This window comes from Sinocyclocheilus anshuiensis, unplaced genomic scaffold (assembly GCF_001515605.1).
Source record: "Sinocyclocheilus anshuiensis isolate Anshui unplaced genomic scaffold, SAMN03320099.WGS_v1.1 scaffold1303, whole genome shotgun sequence".
NCBI lineage: Eukaryota > Metazoa > Chordata > Actinopteri > Cypriniformes > Cyprinidae > Sinocyclocheilus > Sinocyclocheilus anshuiensis.
Window position 1 is genome coordinate 1087743 of NW_015537954.1, and position 15721 is coordinate 1103463.

At 43.8% G+C, this 15721-nt stretch overlaps 2 protein-coding genes across 5 annotated transcripts in view; one reads left to right on the top strand and one right to left on the bottom strand.

The window, feature by feature from the left end:
• Window positions 1-989: 989 nt before the first annotated feature.
• Window positions 990-12452, bottom strand: fsd2 (fibronectin type III and SPRY domain containing 2). 2 transcript variants are annotated; one of them, XM_016456018.1, is made up of 13 exons: window positions 12305-12452; window positions 10628-10773; window positions 10463-10558; window positions 10161-10394; window positions 10035-10057; window positions 8344-8465; window positions 7355-7513; window positions 4730-4864; window positions 4494-4644; window positions 3270-3403; window positions 2494-2626; window positions 2257-2433; window positions 990-1628 (listed from the first exon to the last, which is right to left on the bottom strand). In XM_016456018.1, the coding sequence occupies exons 2-13, from the start codon at window positions 10763-10765 to the stop codon at window positions 1376-1378; spliced, it is 1755 nt and encodes a 584-aa protein (XP_016311504.1). In that variant the 5' UTR covers window positions 10766-10773; window positions 12305-12452; the 3' UTR covers window positions 990-1375. The 2 variants fall into 2 exon arrangements, with proteins under 2 accessions (XP_016311504.1, XP_016311496.1); XM_016456010.1 differs by lacking the exon at window positions 12305-12452 and having other exon boundaries at window positions 10628-11055.
• A 652-nt stretch (window positions 12453-13104) lies between these two features.
• The window catches only part of whamm (WASP homolog associated with actin, golgi membranes and microtubules), a 3671-nt gene continuing 1054 nt past the window's right edge, over window positions 13105-15721 (top strand). For 2 of the 3 annotated variants that reach the window (XM_016456043.1, XM_016456058.1), the window contains exons 1-3: window positions 13105-13712; window positions 14679-14852; window positions 15055-15205. In XM_016456043.1, the coding sequence (XP_016311529.1) occupies window positions 13182-13712; window positions 14679-14852; window positions 15055-15205 (856 nt within the window). In that variant the 5' untranslated portion in view covers window positions 13105-13181. The remainder of the gene's footprint in view (window positions 13713-14678; window positions 14853-15054; window positions 15206-15721) is intronic. The other variant, XM_016456052.1, reaches the window with a different exon arrangement.

The window sequence follows — 15721 nt, forward strand, 5'->3', positions numbered from 1 at the left end:
TCACACACACACACACACACACACACACACACACACACACACACACACACAGAGAGGTGTGTATAAACTAGGGCTGCCCCCTAATAGTCGACTAACTGTTAGTTGACGAGAAGAGGCTTGGTCGACCAAAAGTTTATTAGTTGCTTAGTTGTGGAAATTTTTATTTTTTTTTAAATCCCCAGGCAGTCACGCAGTCCGTGATGGCTGGTCTTTGTGGTAATACTGTACAGTACATCGAGCAGAACATCCAAACACTGGCCTATCATTCATCAACCTCAAATATGGCTTATCATCTTAAATATGTTAGTAGCAGCAACTTTACATGGCCGCTCAATCTGATGTTAACCTAGAGAAATGTGCTCTGTTCAAGTGTCTGTGTGGAGCTGAACAGTAGCTCACTGCAGACAGATGGAGGCTCACTTGATGTTAAAATACTCCTCATGTTTGCTCATACAGATAAGAGTAATAAATCTTTTGAATCTGTAAAGACTCTACGTTTATTTTTTGTGCACTCACAATAACAAAACATTGTGCTTTTGTAAAATAATGAGAGCAAACAGGATGCATTTTCGGTCTCTGTGAACTTGAGCGCAAAACTCTGTGTATACTTGCCTTTATATGAAAAATATATCTATAGAGAGCGAAATGTCTACTTTCAAATGATCCCATTCAAATTGAAAAAAATCCCCCGATTATGTAATTCGTATGAAATGTGCATACAGGCGCATCACAACTGTGCCGAGTTAATCTCTTAAACCGAAAACACTAGTTTATCAGCACATTATTAAAATGTTAATGCAGCCTCCTTACCGTTTTCCCCTGACACATTCATAATCATTACTTCTGCGTGTGCTGTGGCAAGCTTTAGGCATGCGCTTATTAGGCAATGCAGGCAATTAAAGGCTCATTATGATTTAAATGGTTTATTAATAATAGTGCGACTAGTCGACTAATGCTTCAAATGAACGACTACTAGTCGACCAGAAAAATCCTGTCGAGGGCAGCCCTAGTATAAACACAAACAAACACAATAACGACTTGTACTCTGGAAGCTGATGAAGTCTCTGATCTCCCTGCAGCTGAAGAACAGCTGATGATGAAGATGATGAAGACTCCAGCAGCTCCTCTAGACTCGTTCCGTATGGAGGAGATTCATCAGATGAGGAGGAGCGCATGCGCAGCGGGAATAAGAGCTCCATCTAAACGCATGTCTGCGCAGAACTGCAGCACCACAGACTTTATTTGATCACGTTTTACTGGCAGGACTGCTGTGTAACTGTTCCTATGGAATAATAAACGAAAGAAACCCCACACAGATGCTGGCTGTGGTTTATTCAGCTCTAGATCAGTTGAGATCTAAGTCCTGTTCGTGGGCTCAGGGCTGCGTGACGTGTGGCGGCGCGGTCAGTCCGGCGCGGAGCGTCAGCGCTCCGGGGTTATCCAGCGCGAAACACGGCTGAACGTAGTGCAGGAACTGACAGCTGAAGGTGTAGAGGTGCTGCCGCAGCGCTGCGTTGTAGAAGGACAGGATCCCGCGGGTGTAATCGAGGAACACACCGATCCGCAGCGGCTGAACTGTGATGCGGATGTCCGGCGTCCAGCCGTTGTGCAGGAACTCGTATTTGTGTCTGCAGGAGGAGACAGAAGCCTGAGCGTTCAGATGGACTCTAGATAGACACGAGTACCTCACCATTCCCCCTCATTCATGCTATAGGACCCTAGTGAAAACATGATGAGCTCACAGATGCAGTGTTGACAAGTCTGCCGTTTTCCTGCAAAATTGGTCTACTTTAACACTGTCGTCACGGGTTGTTTTTCATGTCGTTGAGTTGAAGCGACCCCAATAACGTGATATTTAGCCCCTGTCATGCAAATTGTACCGGAGAACCCCATAAAAAAAAAACGTGTATTTTACCCCTTGGAATGCATTTTTTTACCGGTGGACCCCACTTGAAACGTGTTTGGGCTAGTTTTGAGTAGCAATTGAGCGGGTGTTGTTGCGAAAATCTGCCAACTCTGCACAAATGGCACACAATATTAGGGTTAGTGTCTCATATTTCAGTGATTTAATTTGTTTAAATGTTTACACTTAGTAATTTTAAAGAGAGTGCCGCAGGCTGAGTAACGCGCTTGCAGATGCACGTGTTGCATAGCACAAATGTTTAAAGTAAACATTTTAATGCTTTCGCCCATATTCCAAGAGAAATGCACTTTCATTGTTTGAACCGTTTGCTGTGGTTCTGCGAGGCGACGCACCTGGACGGTGTGAGGATGTGTCTCATGCACCAGGACGTGTTGTTCCCGCCCAGGTACGAGTTGCGCTGTGTGTCCTCGTACGCCACGCCCACGCGGAACTCTGCGCTCTCGTCCACATCGATCTCCCAGTAATACTGGCCTCTGATGGGCACCAGGTCGCCCAGAACCGCCACGCACCTGCAAGAGACACAGCGTTAGCGGCTCCGACCCGACCCGACCGACCCGCTGCTGCCTCACCTGTTGAAGGTGTTGTCGCTGAAGGTCATGTGACTGATGGGAAGATCTTCATCCAGGTAGAACATGGTGAGGCCGTCGGTTGACAGCGACAGGCTCGGATGCGCTGTGTCTTCCAGCAGGTGGAAGAACGTACCTGTACTCACACACGTCACACACAAGTGTTCGTCAGGTGCGTTCATATTTAAACAGGGAATCATCTCAGTTATCGGCAGTAAAGTACGGAGAGCCACAAGGATCTGTCTTAGGCCCTCTGCTATTTTCAATATACATGTTGCCCCTTGGTAATATTATTAGAAAATATGGGATTAGTTTCCACTGTTATGCGAGCTGTTTCGCATTTGGCTCCCAAACTCAGGAATAACCTTCTGGATAACATTGGGGGGTTCAGACACAAGGTAACTAGGAATTACACAAGCTTCAGTCTGGATCCAGCCCTTACGAAGATCTGAGAAGAGATGACGCCTACCCCTCAGAGGACCTCAGATGATGCCAACACTGAATCAACTTACAGAACTACCAAACTTTGCTATAAGTTTGATTGCAAAATATAAGCATTGCTGTTAATAGTGTTGACCGTCTGTTTGATTACATGACATTAACTAACTGCATGATATGGACATCAACTTGACATAGTCACCACTGATAAGTTACTCCTGAATAAAATGTAGAAACTTAAATTTTCTGTAAAGCTGCTTTGCAACAATTTCTATCATGAAAAGGGCTATACAAATAAACGTGGATTGAAGCTTGAACTGAATGTCAGGTGTGGTGGGAACCTGTGGTGGAGACGGTGATGGGCTCGCTGTGGTCGCTCGGGCCGCCGATGTTCACGGCTCTGATGTGGATGATGTAGTGCTTCCAGGGCTGCAGCTGCACCAGACACTCGCAGGACGGGATCGCCACGACGGACCTGCCGGAAGAGAGCGGACGCTTCACTGCCTTCATGTCAAACAGGTGATCAGATGGATCTCCAAATCTGCACTGAGCGCTTCGGAGCACCAGCGTTCGCAGGTTAGTGACATTATTTGGAGATTAGTTGGTTTAGCTAGTTAGTTACCCACTAGCCCCGCTGTTATTCTGCTCTGTTTTCTGTAATATAATCAGGACTGGGTTTGGACAGACTGACCCTGTCTCTGCTGGTTTGTACTCTCATTTAAATTTTTTCTTACACAACTCTGCTACAGAGGAGAACTGAGCCTGGTTTTTCCCAAGGTTTTTTCTCCATTCTGACACTGATAAAGTTTTGGTTCCTCTGGCTTGCTTAGTTGGGGACACTTCATTTCCAGCGATATCGTGGACTTGATTGCACAGATACTATTTAAACTGAACTGAGCTGGATGATGACATCTCTGAACTCAATGATAAACTGCCTTTAACCGAAAATTGAGTGTTTACTATTGTCCTTCTGCATTATTGACACACTATTTTCCTATTTTGATACTGTACAGCTGCTTTGACACAATCTGTATTGTTAAAAGCTCTATATAAATAAAAGTGACTTGACTTGACTTGTCTGGAAAGTATCCAGCCATGTAATATGAAAAATATTAGATGAGAGATGCACTACGAGGAAAACATCCTGGCTTTTCCCAAACTTAATTCACCTTTGAAGGAAACTGAAACTGAAACAAGTTTCTTGTATCTTCTTTGATAAATGTCTCTATTTTTCATATTAGATGGCTGGATACTTTCCGGGCAGACCTCGTTTGTGCGTTGATCAGTGTTTTGACTTGATATTACATTGAATACAGACTAAATTATCATGATATAAATTGTGATTGTGTCGTTTCAGGAGACTTGGAATATGGAGTCACACTATCTTTCTTCTTTTTGCAGCTTTGGGTCCCCACTGACTGTCATAATATGAGCTGAAACATTCTTCGAAACATCTCCTCTGTTGGGCAGAAAGTGGTACAGTTTGGACGATGTGAGGGTGAGTACATGATGCCAGAACACTCATCTCTGGACTCATTCTGATGTGTGTAATGAAGCTCACTGACTCTGTGGCGGAGCAGCCGCCATCTGCGTGGGTCCGGTGAAACTCCAGCGTGTACGACTCCACCGGGTTGGTGTTTCCAGAGTCCCAGCGGATCAGCGCCGCGTCCAGGCTGCTCACGCACTGCCGTGGCTTGAGAACCGGAGGAGAGGGAACTGCACACACACACACACACACACACACACACACAGCGTTACACACTCGTCCACTACAGCAGCTCTGCAGATGAGCGGCACGTACCCGTCATATAAACGGCCCTCTCGCTGGCCGGGCTGATGCCTGTGGTGTTGGTGGCTGTGACCCAGAGCTCATACTGAGCGTTAGGAAGCAGATCAGACACGGTGCAGTGCGTCTCCTTCACCTTCAGCTGAGACACTGCAAACACACACAGAGCTGACTGGACACGTGTGTGTGAGCAGATCCAGTCCTGCAGAGTTCAGCTCCAAACACACTCCTGGATGTTTCTATTAAAGGGGTCATGAACTGAGAAACCAAAATTCCCTTGATCTTTTAACATAAAAGGTCATTGTTCTATAAAAACATCCTGTAAGTTTCAGAACCCAAAACTTTGTTGTTAGTCTAAAAACAGCTTATATTGAAGCCGATCTGCCAAAACCACAGCTTGTGGAATGTTCTACTCTATGATGTCATAGTGTGGATAAGCACCACCTCAACAGAAGATCAACGCCTGCTTCTACATCGCTGCCTGTTTAGCCCCGCCCACCGATTCTACATCACTGCCTTTTTAGCCCTGCCCACCAATTATACAACACTGCCTGTTTAGCCCCGCCCACCGATTATACAGTGCTGCCTGTTTAGCTCAGCCCACCGATTCTACAGCGCTGCCTGTTTAGCCCCGCCCACCGATTCTACAGCGCTGCCTGTTTAGCCCCGCCCACCGATTCTACATCACTGCCTGTTTAGTCCCACCCACCAATTCTACAGTGCAGCCTGTTTAGCGCCGCCCACCGATTCTACATCACTGCCTTTTTAGCCCCGCCCACCGATTCTACAGCACTGCCTGTTTAGCCCCGCGCACCGATTAACGCATGTAGTGTTTACCAGAGAGGCGAATACAGGTCTGTGCAGAAACCAAATGATAAAGATGCTCCGAAAACAACAAGACACTGTGCAGTGCCAAGCTGTGGAAAAACAGTGTTTGCGTTGCCTTCCTTCTGATCCCAACGTTAGGAAAGAGTGGATGAACTTTATTTTTAATGAAGATCCAGACCGTGTCAGTAAGAACTCAGTTCACTTCATTTTACTGTGGATTTGTTTACAAACAAGACATAATTCAACTCAGGATTTTCAGAAAGATTGAAACTAAAAGACTATTGGATCTGACAGTAATGTTGTAGCACACAAGTGTGAGTAACTGTTTACATTATGTGATCACTATTGCTTTGTCTGTTAAACAGATCATTTAAAATACTGAGTATTTATGTGTTTTTAACCTAAATCACAGCAGCGTCCATCTGTGAGGAATGTAGCTGTCAATCATACACAACTCTTAGCCAATCACAGCAGTGGGCGTTTACTTCCGAGTCTACAATCCTCCACTCCTATTCAAACAGAGCGTTCTGATGAGGGGGGTTAAAACAGCACAGAAAATAGCCTATTACTTCTACATTTTGTTTTTTGATGTAAAAACTTGATAACATTATAAGTGGAGCTCAGAGAACAGTACAAAATAAAAACAGAGGCAGTTCATGACCCCTTTAATCCTCCAGACCTCAGTGAGTCGGTTCAGCTGAGTTTGAAGGTAAAGACCACAGGACTGGACACTCTGAGTTAAAAACAAACCCTGCGGCCCATTCTAAAGACTGCATTGGTCTTTTTAAGCACAATGCTGAAACAAATACTAAACCCCAAACCAGGGCTTCTCTACAAGGCCATGTCTTGAATATTGGGGGAAACCAGTCGTTGTTTTTTAAAGTATCAAGAAATACAACGTTGAAGGAAATTCTAGGTCTAATTCTAGTTGTGAAGTGATCATTTTCAGCTATTTGTAAATAATATTTTAAAATATGCACACATTCACTCTTATTTCTATGCCTAATACGTTGAAAACGCAAAATGTTTCTTGTCTCGTCACATTCATTGAGGAATTACATGAATCACGTTTTCAATTCAAATGGGTGAAATTTGAGGAAAAAGGTGGAGTAGTATTCTTAGTTGGTCATTTAACCATCTATCCTAAAACAGTTTTCAAATATTAAATGTTTTGCTAAAAACTGACGCTTTGCACTGTAACTCGCGCTCTGCTTCTGTGAACCGTAAACTCTGTCTACTTTGATTTGATTGGTCATCTCAATCATTTTGACAATAACGAGCACTGAAGCAGACCAGACTAAAAATGTCACTTTTAAAACCTTTTGTCATCCTAAAGATAAACAGCAGAGCAGAGCAAAATTTGAGATATTATGAGGGACAATCTGTCCTGATTATTAGGACTCGTCCCCCTCAGTGTCTGTGGTGTTTTACGGCCCTGGTTCTCATCTCTGGCCTCGAGGTTCACTTACCTGTAGAGTTCTGCTCCATCCATCATCAAACTCACCTGTCTGTAACTCTATAGCTGGCTCAGGTGTGTTTGATCAGGGTTGGAGCTCAACTCTGTAGGAAAGTGGACCTCAAGGACCAGAGTTGAGAAGCCCTGGTCTAATCCCTAACCCTATAACCCTAACCTGTGCCCAACCCCTAACCCTAACCTCTGACCTCAGTATAGAGCAGCTAGCACATCCTGACAGATTGAGCATTACTGTTTTTCTGCGATTGGATTTAAGTCTGTTTTGACAGGTGAAGGCATGTTGAGTTGACCAGTGGGGTTTGCGTTTAACTGGTTTGGGTAGTAAATGACGCGTTTACCCTCCTGCGGCGTCTCCATAGTGCAGTCGTCAGAGATCAGACGCCAGTAAAGCTCATAAAACTCCACGGTGTCGTCCGAGAACAGACTCCAGCACACGTGCAGCGACGTGTCGGTGGCAGAGTTAGCGATCTGCGGATTCATGACCGGAGCCGATGGAGCTATACACACACACACACACACACACAGACAGACACAGACAGACACAGACAGACACAGACAGACACAGACAGACACAGACAGACAGACAGACAGACAGACACAGACACACACAGACAGACAGACAGACAGTCAAACACACCTGTTCAACCTGCTGACTGAAAGCATTCAAAGGCTCATTTTCTACAGTTTTGTATCATTTTATTTGTGAGACTTTTTTGTGCACTACACAGTGTTTTTCCTTTGCTGCATGTTAATCGTCTGAAGCTAAACACATTTGCATGAAGTGCAGTGGAGCTCAGGGCAGAAAGAGTGTGTCGCATGTGAACTGAAGAGCTGGAGCTCTGATGTGTGTTATAATGTGTAATAACTCTAGCGCTAGTTCTGCTGCAGTTCAGGAATCTCAATCATACGAACCCTTTAAACAGCTAAATTAATGAAGCCATAACTGTGTCTCAGCTTCAACAGAAAAATAATCAGACAAATACCAGCCCTTTCATGTGAGTGAGTGTTTAACACTGTCGAGAGCATCATTTACACTCTTTACATTCCCAAAATCTGAATTTTGCAAAAATAATATGTCTCTTTGTCAATTATTCAGTCACATGACTTTCTCTTATCGTGCCAGTAGGAATTTGTTTAGCACATGTAAATGTTTCCACTGTAGTTTATTTACATGTCGCCAAATAAAAGATTATCCACTTCAGGTGAGTCTCTGTTTTTAGGCACATTTTGGAAGTTTTATTTGCATCTTCTATGTTTCTATGGCATAAAACTGCATAAATGGAACCCAGCGAATGTAAATATAAACGAGCAGCGGTCGGCGTCTGACCTGGAAGCACGTTAATGGACTCCATCATCTGTCTGACATCGGACAGATCTGTCGTCAGCACCTCGAAGTCCAGAGACACTCCCAGCTTCAGATCCACTTCCTCTCTGGAGAACTGCTCCACTCTGATTGGACAGAACATTACAGAACATCCCAGATTCCCCTAGACCTCGCGTTAGGGTTAGGGTCCCGCGAGTCTTCTAGGGTTAGCAGAGTTAGTGCTCAGGACTGATGGACGTGCAATTAAATAACAGAATGTCAGTATAATGAATTATTATATCACTGATCTACTGTTTACTGTGATTATTAGGCACATCCACTGTAAATCCAAACGGAGGACGAGCACTTCGAAAGCACCTGCTGATCAGATTTACAAACTGTACAAATGTTCTCGGTTCACAGGTGTTTTGTGAACAGTCGTGATGTAGCAGATGTGAATATGCAGAAACGTGAATGAGTCGTAGTGAATCTTAAAGGGGTCATGAACTGCCTCTCTTTTTATTTTGTACTGTTCTCTGAGGTCCATTTATAATGTTATCAAGATTTTACATAAAAAAAACATCATAATGTAGAAGTAATAGGCTATTTTCTGTGCTGTTTCAACCCCCCTCATCAGAACGCTCTGTTTGAATAGGAGTGGAGGATTGTAGACTCGGAAGTAAACGCCCACTGCTGTGATTGGCTAAGAGTTGTGTATGATTGACAGCTACATTCCTCACAGATGGACGCTGCTGTGATTTAGGTCAAAAACACATAAATAACTCAATAGAAATCAAACGATCTGTAAGAAAAGACAAAGCAACAGTGATCACAAAATAAAAACGTACTCAAATTTGTGTTGTGACATAACTGTCAGATCCAATATTATCAGTGCACACCGTCTTTTAGTTTCAATCTTTCTGAAAATCCCATTCAGAATTGTGCTGAGGTGTAAAATTGGTGGGCGGGGCTAAACAGACTGCTGCAGAATCGGTGGGCGGGGCTAAACAGGCCTGTAGAATCGGTGGGCGGGGCTAAACAGACTGCTGTAGAATCGGTGGGCGGGGCTAAACAGGCAGCGAATGCTGGCTTCATAAGCTGTTTTTAGACTAACGAGAAAGTTTTGAGTTCTGCAACTTACAGGATGTTTTTATAGTACAATGACCTCTTATATGTCAAAAGATCAAGGCAATTTTGGTTTTTCAGTTCATGACCCCTTTAAAGGGGTCATATGATGCTTTTTTAAAGATCATTATTTGGTGTATTTGGTGTAACAGAATATGTTGACATGCTTTAATGTTCAAAAAACACATTATTTTTCAAATACTGTACATTATTGTAGGTCCTCTATGCCCCGCCTCTCTCAAACACGTAGTTTTCAACAAAGCCCCCTCCTTTGACAAGTGCAGTCTGCTCTGATTGGCCAGCTGACCCAGTGCATTGTGATTGGCCGAACACCGCAAGCACTCATCGGAAATGTAACGCCCCCTTACCATAATCGTGAGCTTCATCTTTCAAAATAAATTTAAAACAGAGCCCGAAAGGGGAACAAAGTCGCGTGACAAACACAGTGATGAAGCTGGTATGTGTTTGCAGCACACAAGCCACGCTGGCTGTATGAAAAGAGCATCATCAACATTCTCACACGGGTTTGGAACGACATTAAGGTGAGTAAATAATGATTGTTAGACAAACCACACACTGCATCTACTCACCTCTTCATTATTGGCATGACAGCCTGTCAATCAGAGAAGGAGGGCGGGTCAAACACCCCACAGCAGTCAGATTGAACAGTGTTTGATTTCACGATTCTCTATTAAGACTGAATGGCTGGCTCTGACCTGCAGGAAGGCGTGTTTGTCTGGTCTGCGGTGGAGCTCCTGTGCGCTCTCGATCAGCTCTTTGGACGCGTCCAGTGTTTGGCCGCACCGCAGCAGCTGACCGTACAAACACTCCAGCTTGCTGTTCTTCTGCTCGTCCAGCGCCGCGGCTCGTGCCTCGTTCCTCTGCGACAGCGTCTGCAGAACTTCATTATAGTGCTGCTCCAGATTCTGCTCCTGCCGGCCGAAGTTCTCCTGCAGACACACACGTGCAGATGAAACCGCCCAAACACTGCCTGTCGCAGCAGAGACTGTGTGCAAACCTCCACAGTGATGAAGATCTCCTCCAGGTTACTGGCGAAGTTCTCCATCTGGACGATCTTCTGGCTCAGCTTGCTCCTGCTTCTGGACAGCTGCTCCTGGAAAGCACAGCGCCGCGTCACACACTGCAGACGCTCGGGTCACGCGCTCGTGAATCTGTGCCTCACCTTCATCTGCTGCGCGCCGGCGAGTGTGGAGACATCAGCAGAGTCCTGCACCATCACAAACGCCTCCTCCTCCTCCTCACTCGCCGTCAGCTCCTCTGCGATCACGTCCAGATGACCTCTGACCTCATACACGTCCATACCGACACCTGCAGCAGATCCCCGACAGAAACACATCGTTCATGTTCACTAGTTCAGTCATTCACCGTCTGGACAGTCAAGTCAATTCACCGTTATTTATATAGTGCTTTTTACAACGCAATCAACAGTCAATCTCTTCTCATATATCTTGCTGCTTCTGTTGTGTTCATTTTATTTTCTGGTGTTTGTGTGTGTGCTGATGCTGTATGGCAGCACTGAATGTAAAACAATCATGCCAGTGAAGTACTTTGAGAGAGATTTGACTTTAAAAGGTGATTTGAATCTATCTATCTATCTGTCTGTCTATCTATCTATCTATCTATCTATCGTTTGCAAAGTTATTTATAACGACGAAATACACTTATAAAACGTAAGATGAGGTTTTGTTTTGTTTTTCTACAAGAAATATTGTCAGAAAATCTGCCCACAGATCTCTCTCACACACACACACAGACACACACACACACACAGGTTTGTTTTTGTGAAAAGTGGGGACATCCCATAGACGTAATGGTTTTTATACTGTACAGACCGTATATTCTATTGCCCTACACCAACCCTACCCCTAAACCTACCCCTCACAGGAAACTTTGTGCTATTTCAGATTTTCAATACACTCCATTCTGTGTGATTTATAAGCGTTTTGAAAAGTGGGGACATGGGGTAATGTCCTGAAAAGTCACCTTCTCCTTGTAATACCCGTCATACCTTTGTCATTATACAAATTTGTCCTCATTTGTCACAAAAACGCGCGCACACACACACACACTCTCTCTCACACACACACACAGACACACACACACACACAGGTTTGTTTTTGTGAAAAGTGGGGACATCCCATAGACGTAATGGTTTTTATACTGTACAGACCGTATATTCTATTGCCCTACACCAACCCTACCCCTAAACCTACCCCTCACAGGAAACTTTGTGCTATTTCAGATTTTCAATACACTCCATTCTGTGTGATTTATAAGCGTTTTGAAAAGTGGGGACATGGGGTAATGTCCTGAAAAGTCACCTTCTCCTTGTAATACCCGTCATACCTTTGTCATTATACAAATTTGTCCTCATTTGTCACAAAAACGCGCGCACACACACACACACTCTCTCTCACACACACACACAGACACACACACACACACAGGTTTGTTTTTGTGAAAAGTGGGGACATCCCATAGACGTAATGGTTTTTATACTGTACAGACCGTATATTCTATTGCCCTACACCAACCCTACCCCTAAACCTACCCCTCACAGGAAACTTTGTGCTATTTCAGATTTTCAATACACTCCATTCTGTGTGATTTATAAGCGTTTTGAAAAGTGGGGACATGGGGTAATGTCCTGAAAAGTCACCTTCTCCTTGTAATACCCGTCATACCTTTGTCATTATACAAATTTGTCCTCATTTGTCACAAAAACGCGCGCACACACACACACACACACTTTACAGCTATAAACACACCTAAACAGCTATTGTTTTCTTGATTTTGCTTCAAACTGAAATCATCAAAGTAATAAAGCAGTCATAAATACCTGCCGGTTCTCGGTGTGTTCGGTGTAGAGCGAGTATCTGCGCATGCGCTTCGAGCTCCGAACAGATAAATATAGAGCGACAGATCGAATATCAGCAGGAGCTCAAAAAAACCCTCACGACTGCACGATACAAACAACTGCTTTACTGGGAACACATTTACTGTAGCGCTTACAGTTTAACAACAATATGAAGGTTAAATCACAGATTCGGTTCTTCAGTCGGTGCCATTATCTAATTAACTCGGATGTAAAGTTTACATTTAAATAGGCCTATATTATTTATATTTAGACTTTAATTTAGATACATTTTACACATAAATCATAAAGTATAAACCCAGGACAGCTTCAATAATATTCTTCAAATTGATTCACTAAAATTGGTGAAATTATTTTTGTTTTCAAATCGGGTTGAATTGTATCAAATTATTTATCCAATAAAGCCTTTATAGAAAATGTAAGAAAGTATAATTTCAGTGGTATCATTTTGAATGAATGAATATTAATTGACAGAACTGATCAGAATCAGTTTATAAAACACAAGTGTTTCATCTGCATGTTTAAACAGAAATATCATGTAAAGTATAGGCTCATCTGATTTAGAGTGTTAGCTCTTGTTCTGTGTGTTTTTAATTCACATTTGCTGTTTGTTTTGTTTTCATAATCTTTTGATGACTACTGTAACAATGGAATGATTTCTATTTTAATGTTACAGTTCGGGTATTTGTAGCAGCAGCTCTTATTGTACAGATACAGTTGGTTAAAATCTGGCATAATAATAAAGAATCTGTGCGTCACGAGGACGCTGGAATTCCCCGTCACGTGACCGCAGGAAGCTGACCGCTGATGACGGCGGAAGCGCAACACAAACACCGACGCGATGAGCGACGCGGACAGCGAGCGCATGGACAGTCTGGACGGATGGGTCGCCGTTAAACGCGACGCCTTCGACGACAGCGAGAGCCACAAACTCAGATTCATCGTGGAGTGGAACGAGATCGAGACGAAGTTCGCGGTGACGTGTCATAACCGGACGCTGCAGCGACGCGGCGACGCGAGCGGCAGCTGCGCGGGTCTGTTCTCCGGCGCGCAGCTGAGCGGCGTTGGAGCGCACCTGAGCGGCGTCCGGGATGAGCTCGGCCCGCTGTTTCCCGACCTGACGCGCTTCTGCGAGCCGAGCCTGTGGGAGCTGCTGTTCTCCAGCGCGCCGCGGTGCGATGCTGACGCGGCCTGCAGGCAGCTGGAGCGCTACTTCGGCGCCGCGGTGGACGCGTGCGGCCGCAAGATCGTGCTGGACGCGCTCTTCAGCGTCACTGAGGCGGACGAGCGCGAGTACTTCGAAAACCTGCAGGAGTTTAAATGCAAAGCGATGCGCGACGAGATGACGCGCGCCAAAGACACGCTGGGCGCGGTGAGACGCGACATATTCTATTCTATTCTATTGTGTTTTAGTGTTTTATATTCTGTTGTGTTCTATTCTGTTCAATTCTATTCTATTCTGTGCAGTTCTATTGCGTTCCATTCCATTCTGTTTGATTGTGTTCTGTTCTATTCTGTTTTATTCTACTCTATTCTATTCTATTGTTCTATTCCATTCTGTTTAATTGTGTTCTATTCTATTGTGTTCAATTCTGTTTGATTATTCTATTCTATTGTGTTCAATTAAATTCTATTCGATTGTGTTCCATTCCATTCTGTTTGTGTTCTATTCTATTCTATTGTGTTCAGTTCTGTTTGATTGTTCAATTCTATTCTATTGTGTTCCATTCCATTCTGTTTGATTCTATTCTATTGTGTTCAATTCTATTTGATTATTCTATTCTATTGTGTTCCATTACATTCTGTTTAATTGTGTTCTATTCTATTCTATTGTGTTCAATTCTGTTTGATTATTCAATTCTATTCCATTGTGTTCCATTCCATTCTGTTTGATTCTATTATATTCTATTGTGTTCAATTCTGTTTGATTATTCTATTCTATTGCGTTCCATTCCATTCTGTTTGATTGTGTTCTATTCTATTGTATTCTATTCTATTGTATTCCATTCTGTTTGATTGTGTTCTGTTTAGGGCTTTGCAATCATGCGCATCTCTTCAGTAAATCTCCAGCACGTGCTTTCAGATGGAGCGGCATTCACTACACAGAGCCGTAGATCACTGACAAGCTGCTCAAAATCGCGTTCACTACGGCTCTGTGTAGTAAATGCCGCTCCATCTGAAAGCACGTGCTGGAGATTTACTGAAGAGATGCGCATGAAAATCACATTCGATTTTTTGCACAGCCCTAGTTCTGTTCTATTCTATTCCGCTCAGTAGAGTTTCATTCTGCCGGTGGTTGAGGTTGAGTGAGGATGATGATGGTGTTTTTGTTCTTCAGCAGCTGCAGACTCATCCCTGCACTGACGGGCTCCAGCGGCTGATGAAGATCTATGAGGAGGAAGATGAGACTTACAGGGAATTAGTGAGTGTGGCGACGAAGTTCTACCAGAATCTTCTGCAGCCCTTCAGAGACATGCGAGAGATCGCCACACTCTACAAGACGGAGATTCTGGTATATGCACACATCTCACGCCAGAGCCATACAAATAAAAAACACTTTCCTTGTACATCAGGACCAAATCTGACCTGTCAGTCATTCAAGCAGCAGGAGAAGCTCACAGATGTGATGATGAAAGATAATGTGGGTTCAGCTGATAAACACGATGTTAAGAAGCAGCAGAAGCTGATGGACGTGTGTCTGTGTGTTTGTTCAGAAATGTCTGCAGTACGAGGAGCTGGGGCCGAAGCGTGTGAGTGAACTGGAGGCAGAGATGAATGACTGGAATCAGCGCGGAGAAAAAGCTGTTCACTCCATACAGGACATCACAGCCGACTACTTCAGAGACACGTCCAGAGCACTCACAGGTCTCACACACAGCTGATTTACACCGTGCTATACATTCAGATCTTTTATAAAGTATTTAATAAATGCATCTGATGCATCACTTCTCACCACAGTCTAGAAAATGCCTCAAAAGTGACAAAACAACAAAATGCACAAATATATCATAGATTCTCTTGTGAACTCCAGTACAGTCTGCCAACACACAACAGATCGTCTTTTTAAGATCTTTCCAGTGATAATCAGAATAGAATAGAATATAACATAATGTGAATGTTTGTGTGGATGTATTCTAAAATGCACTTAAACAATAAAGTTTGCTTTGCATATGTCTGTGGTTCGGACGGACAACTCTTTCATATTTGTGCAAATGCCTCTAAATGTGTTGTAGGATGAGGCCACGCCCTCTCATAAATAATGACATCAGATATTTACTCACTACAGAATGACTCACAGTATATCATTTCACAACACACACACACACTCTCTCACACACACACACACACACACACACTCTCTCACACACACACACACACACT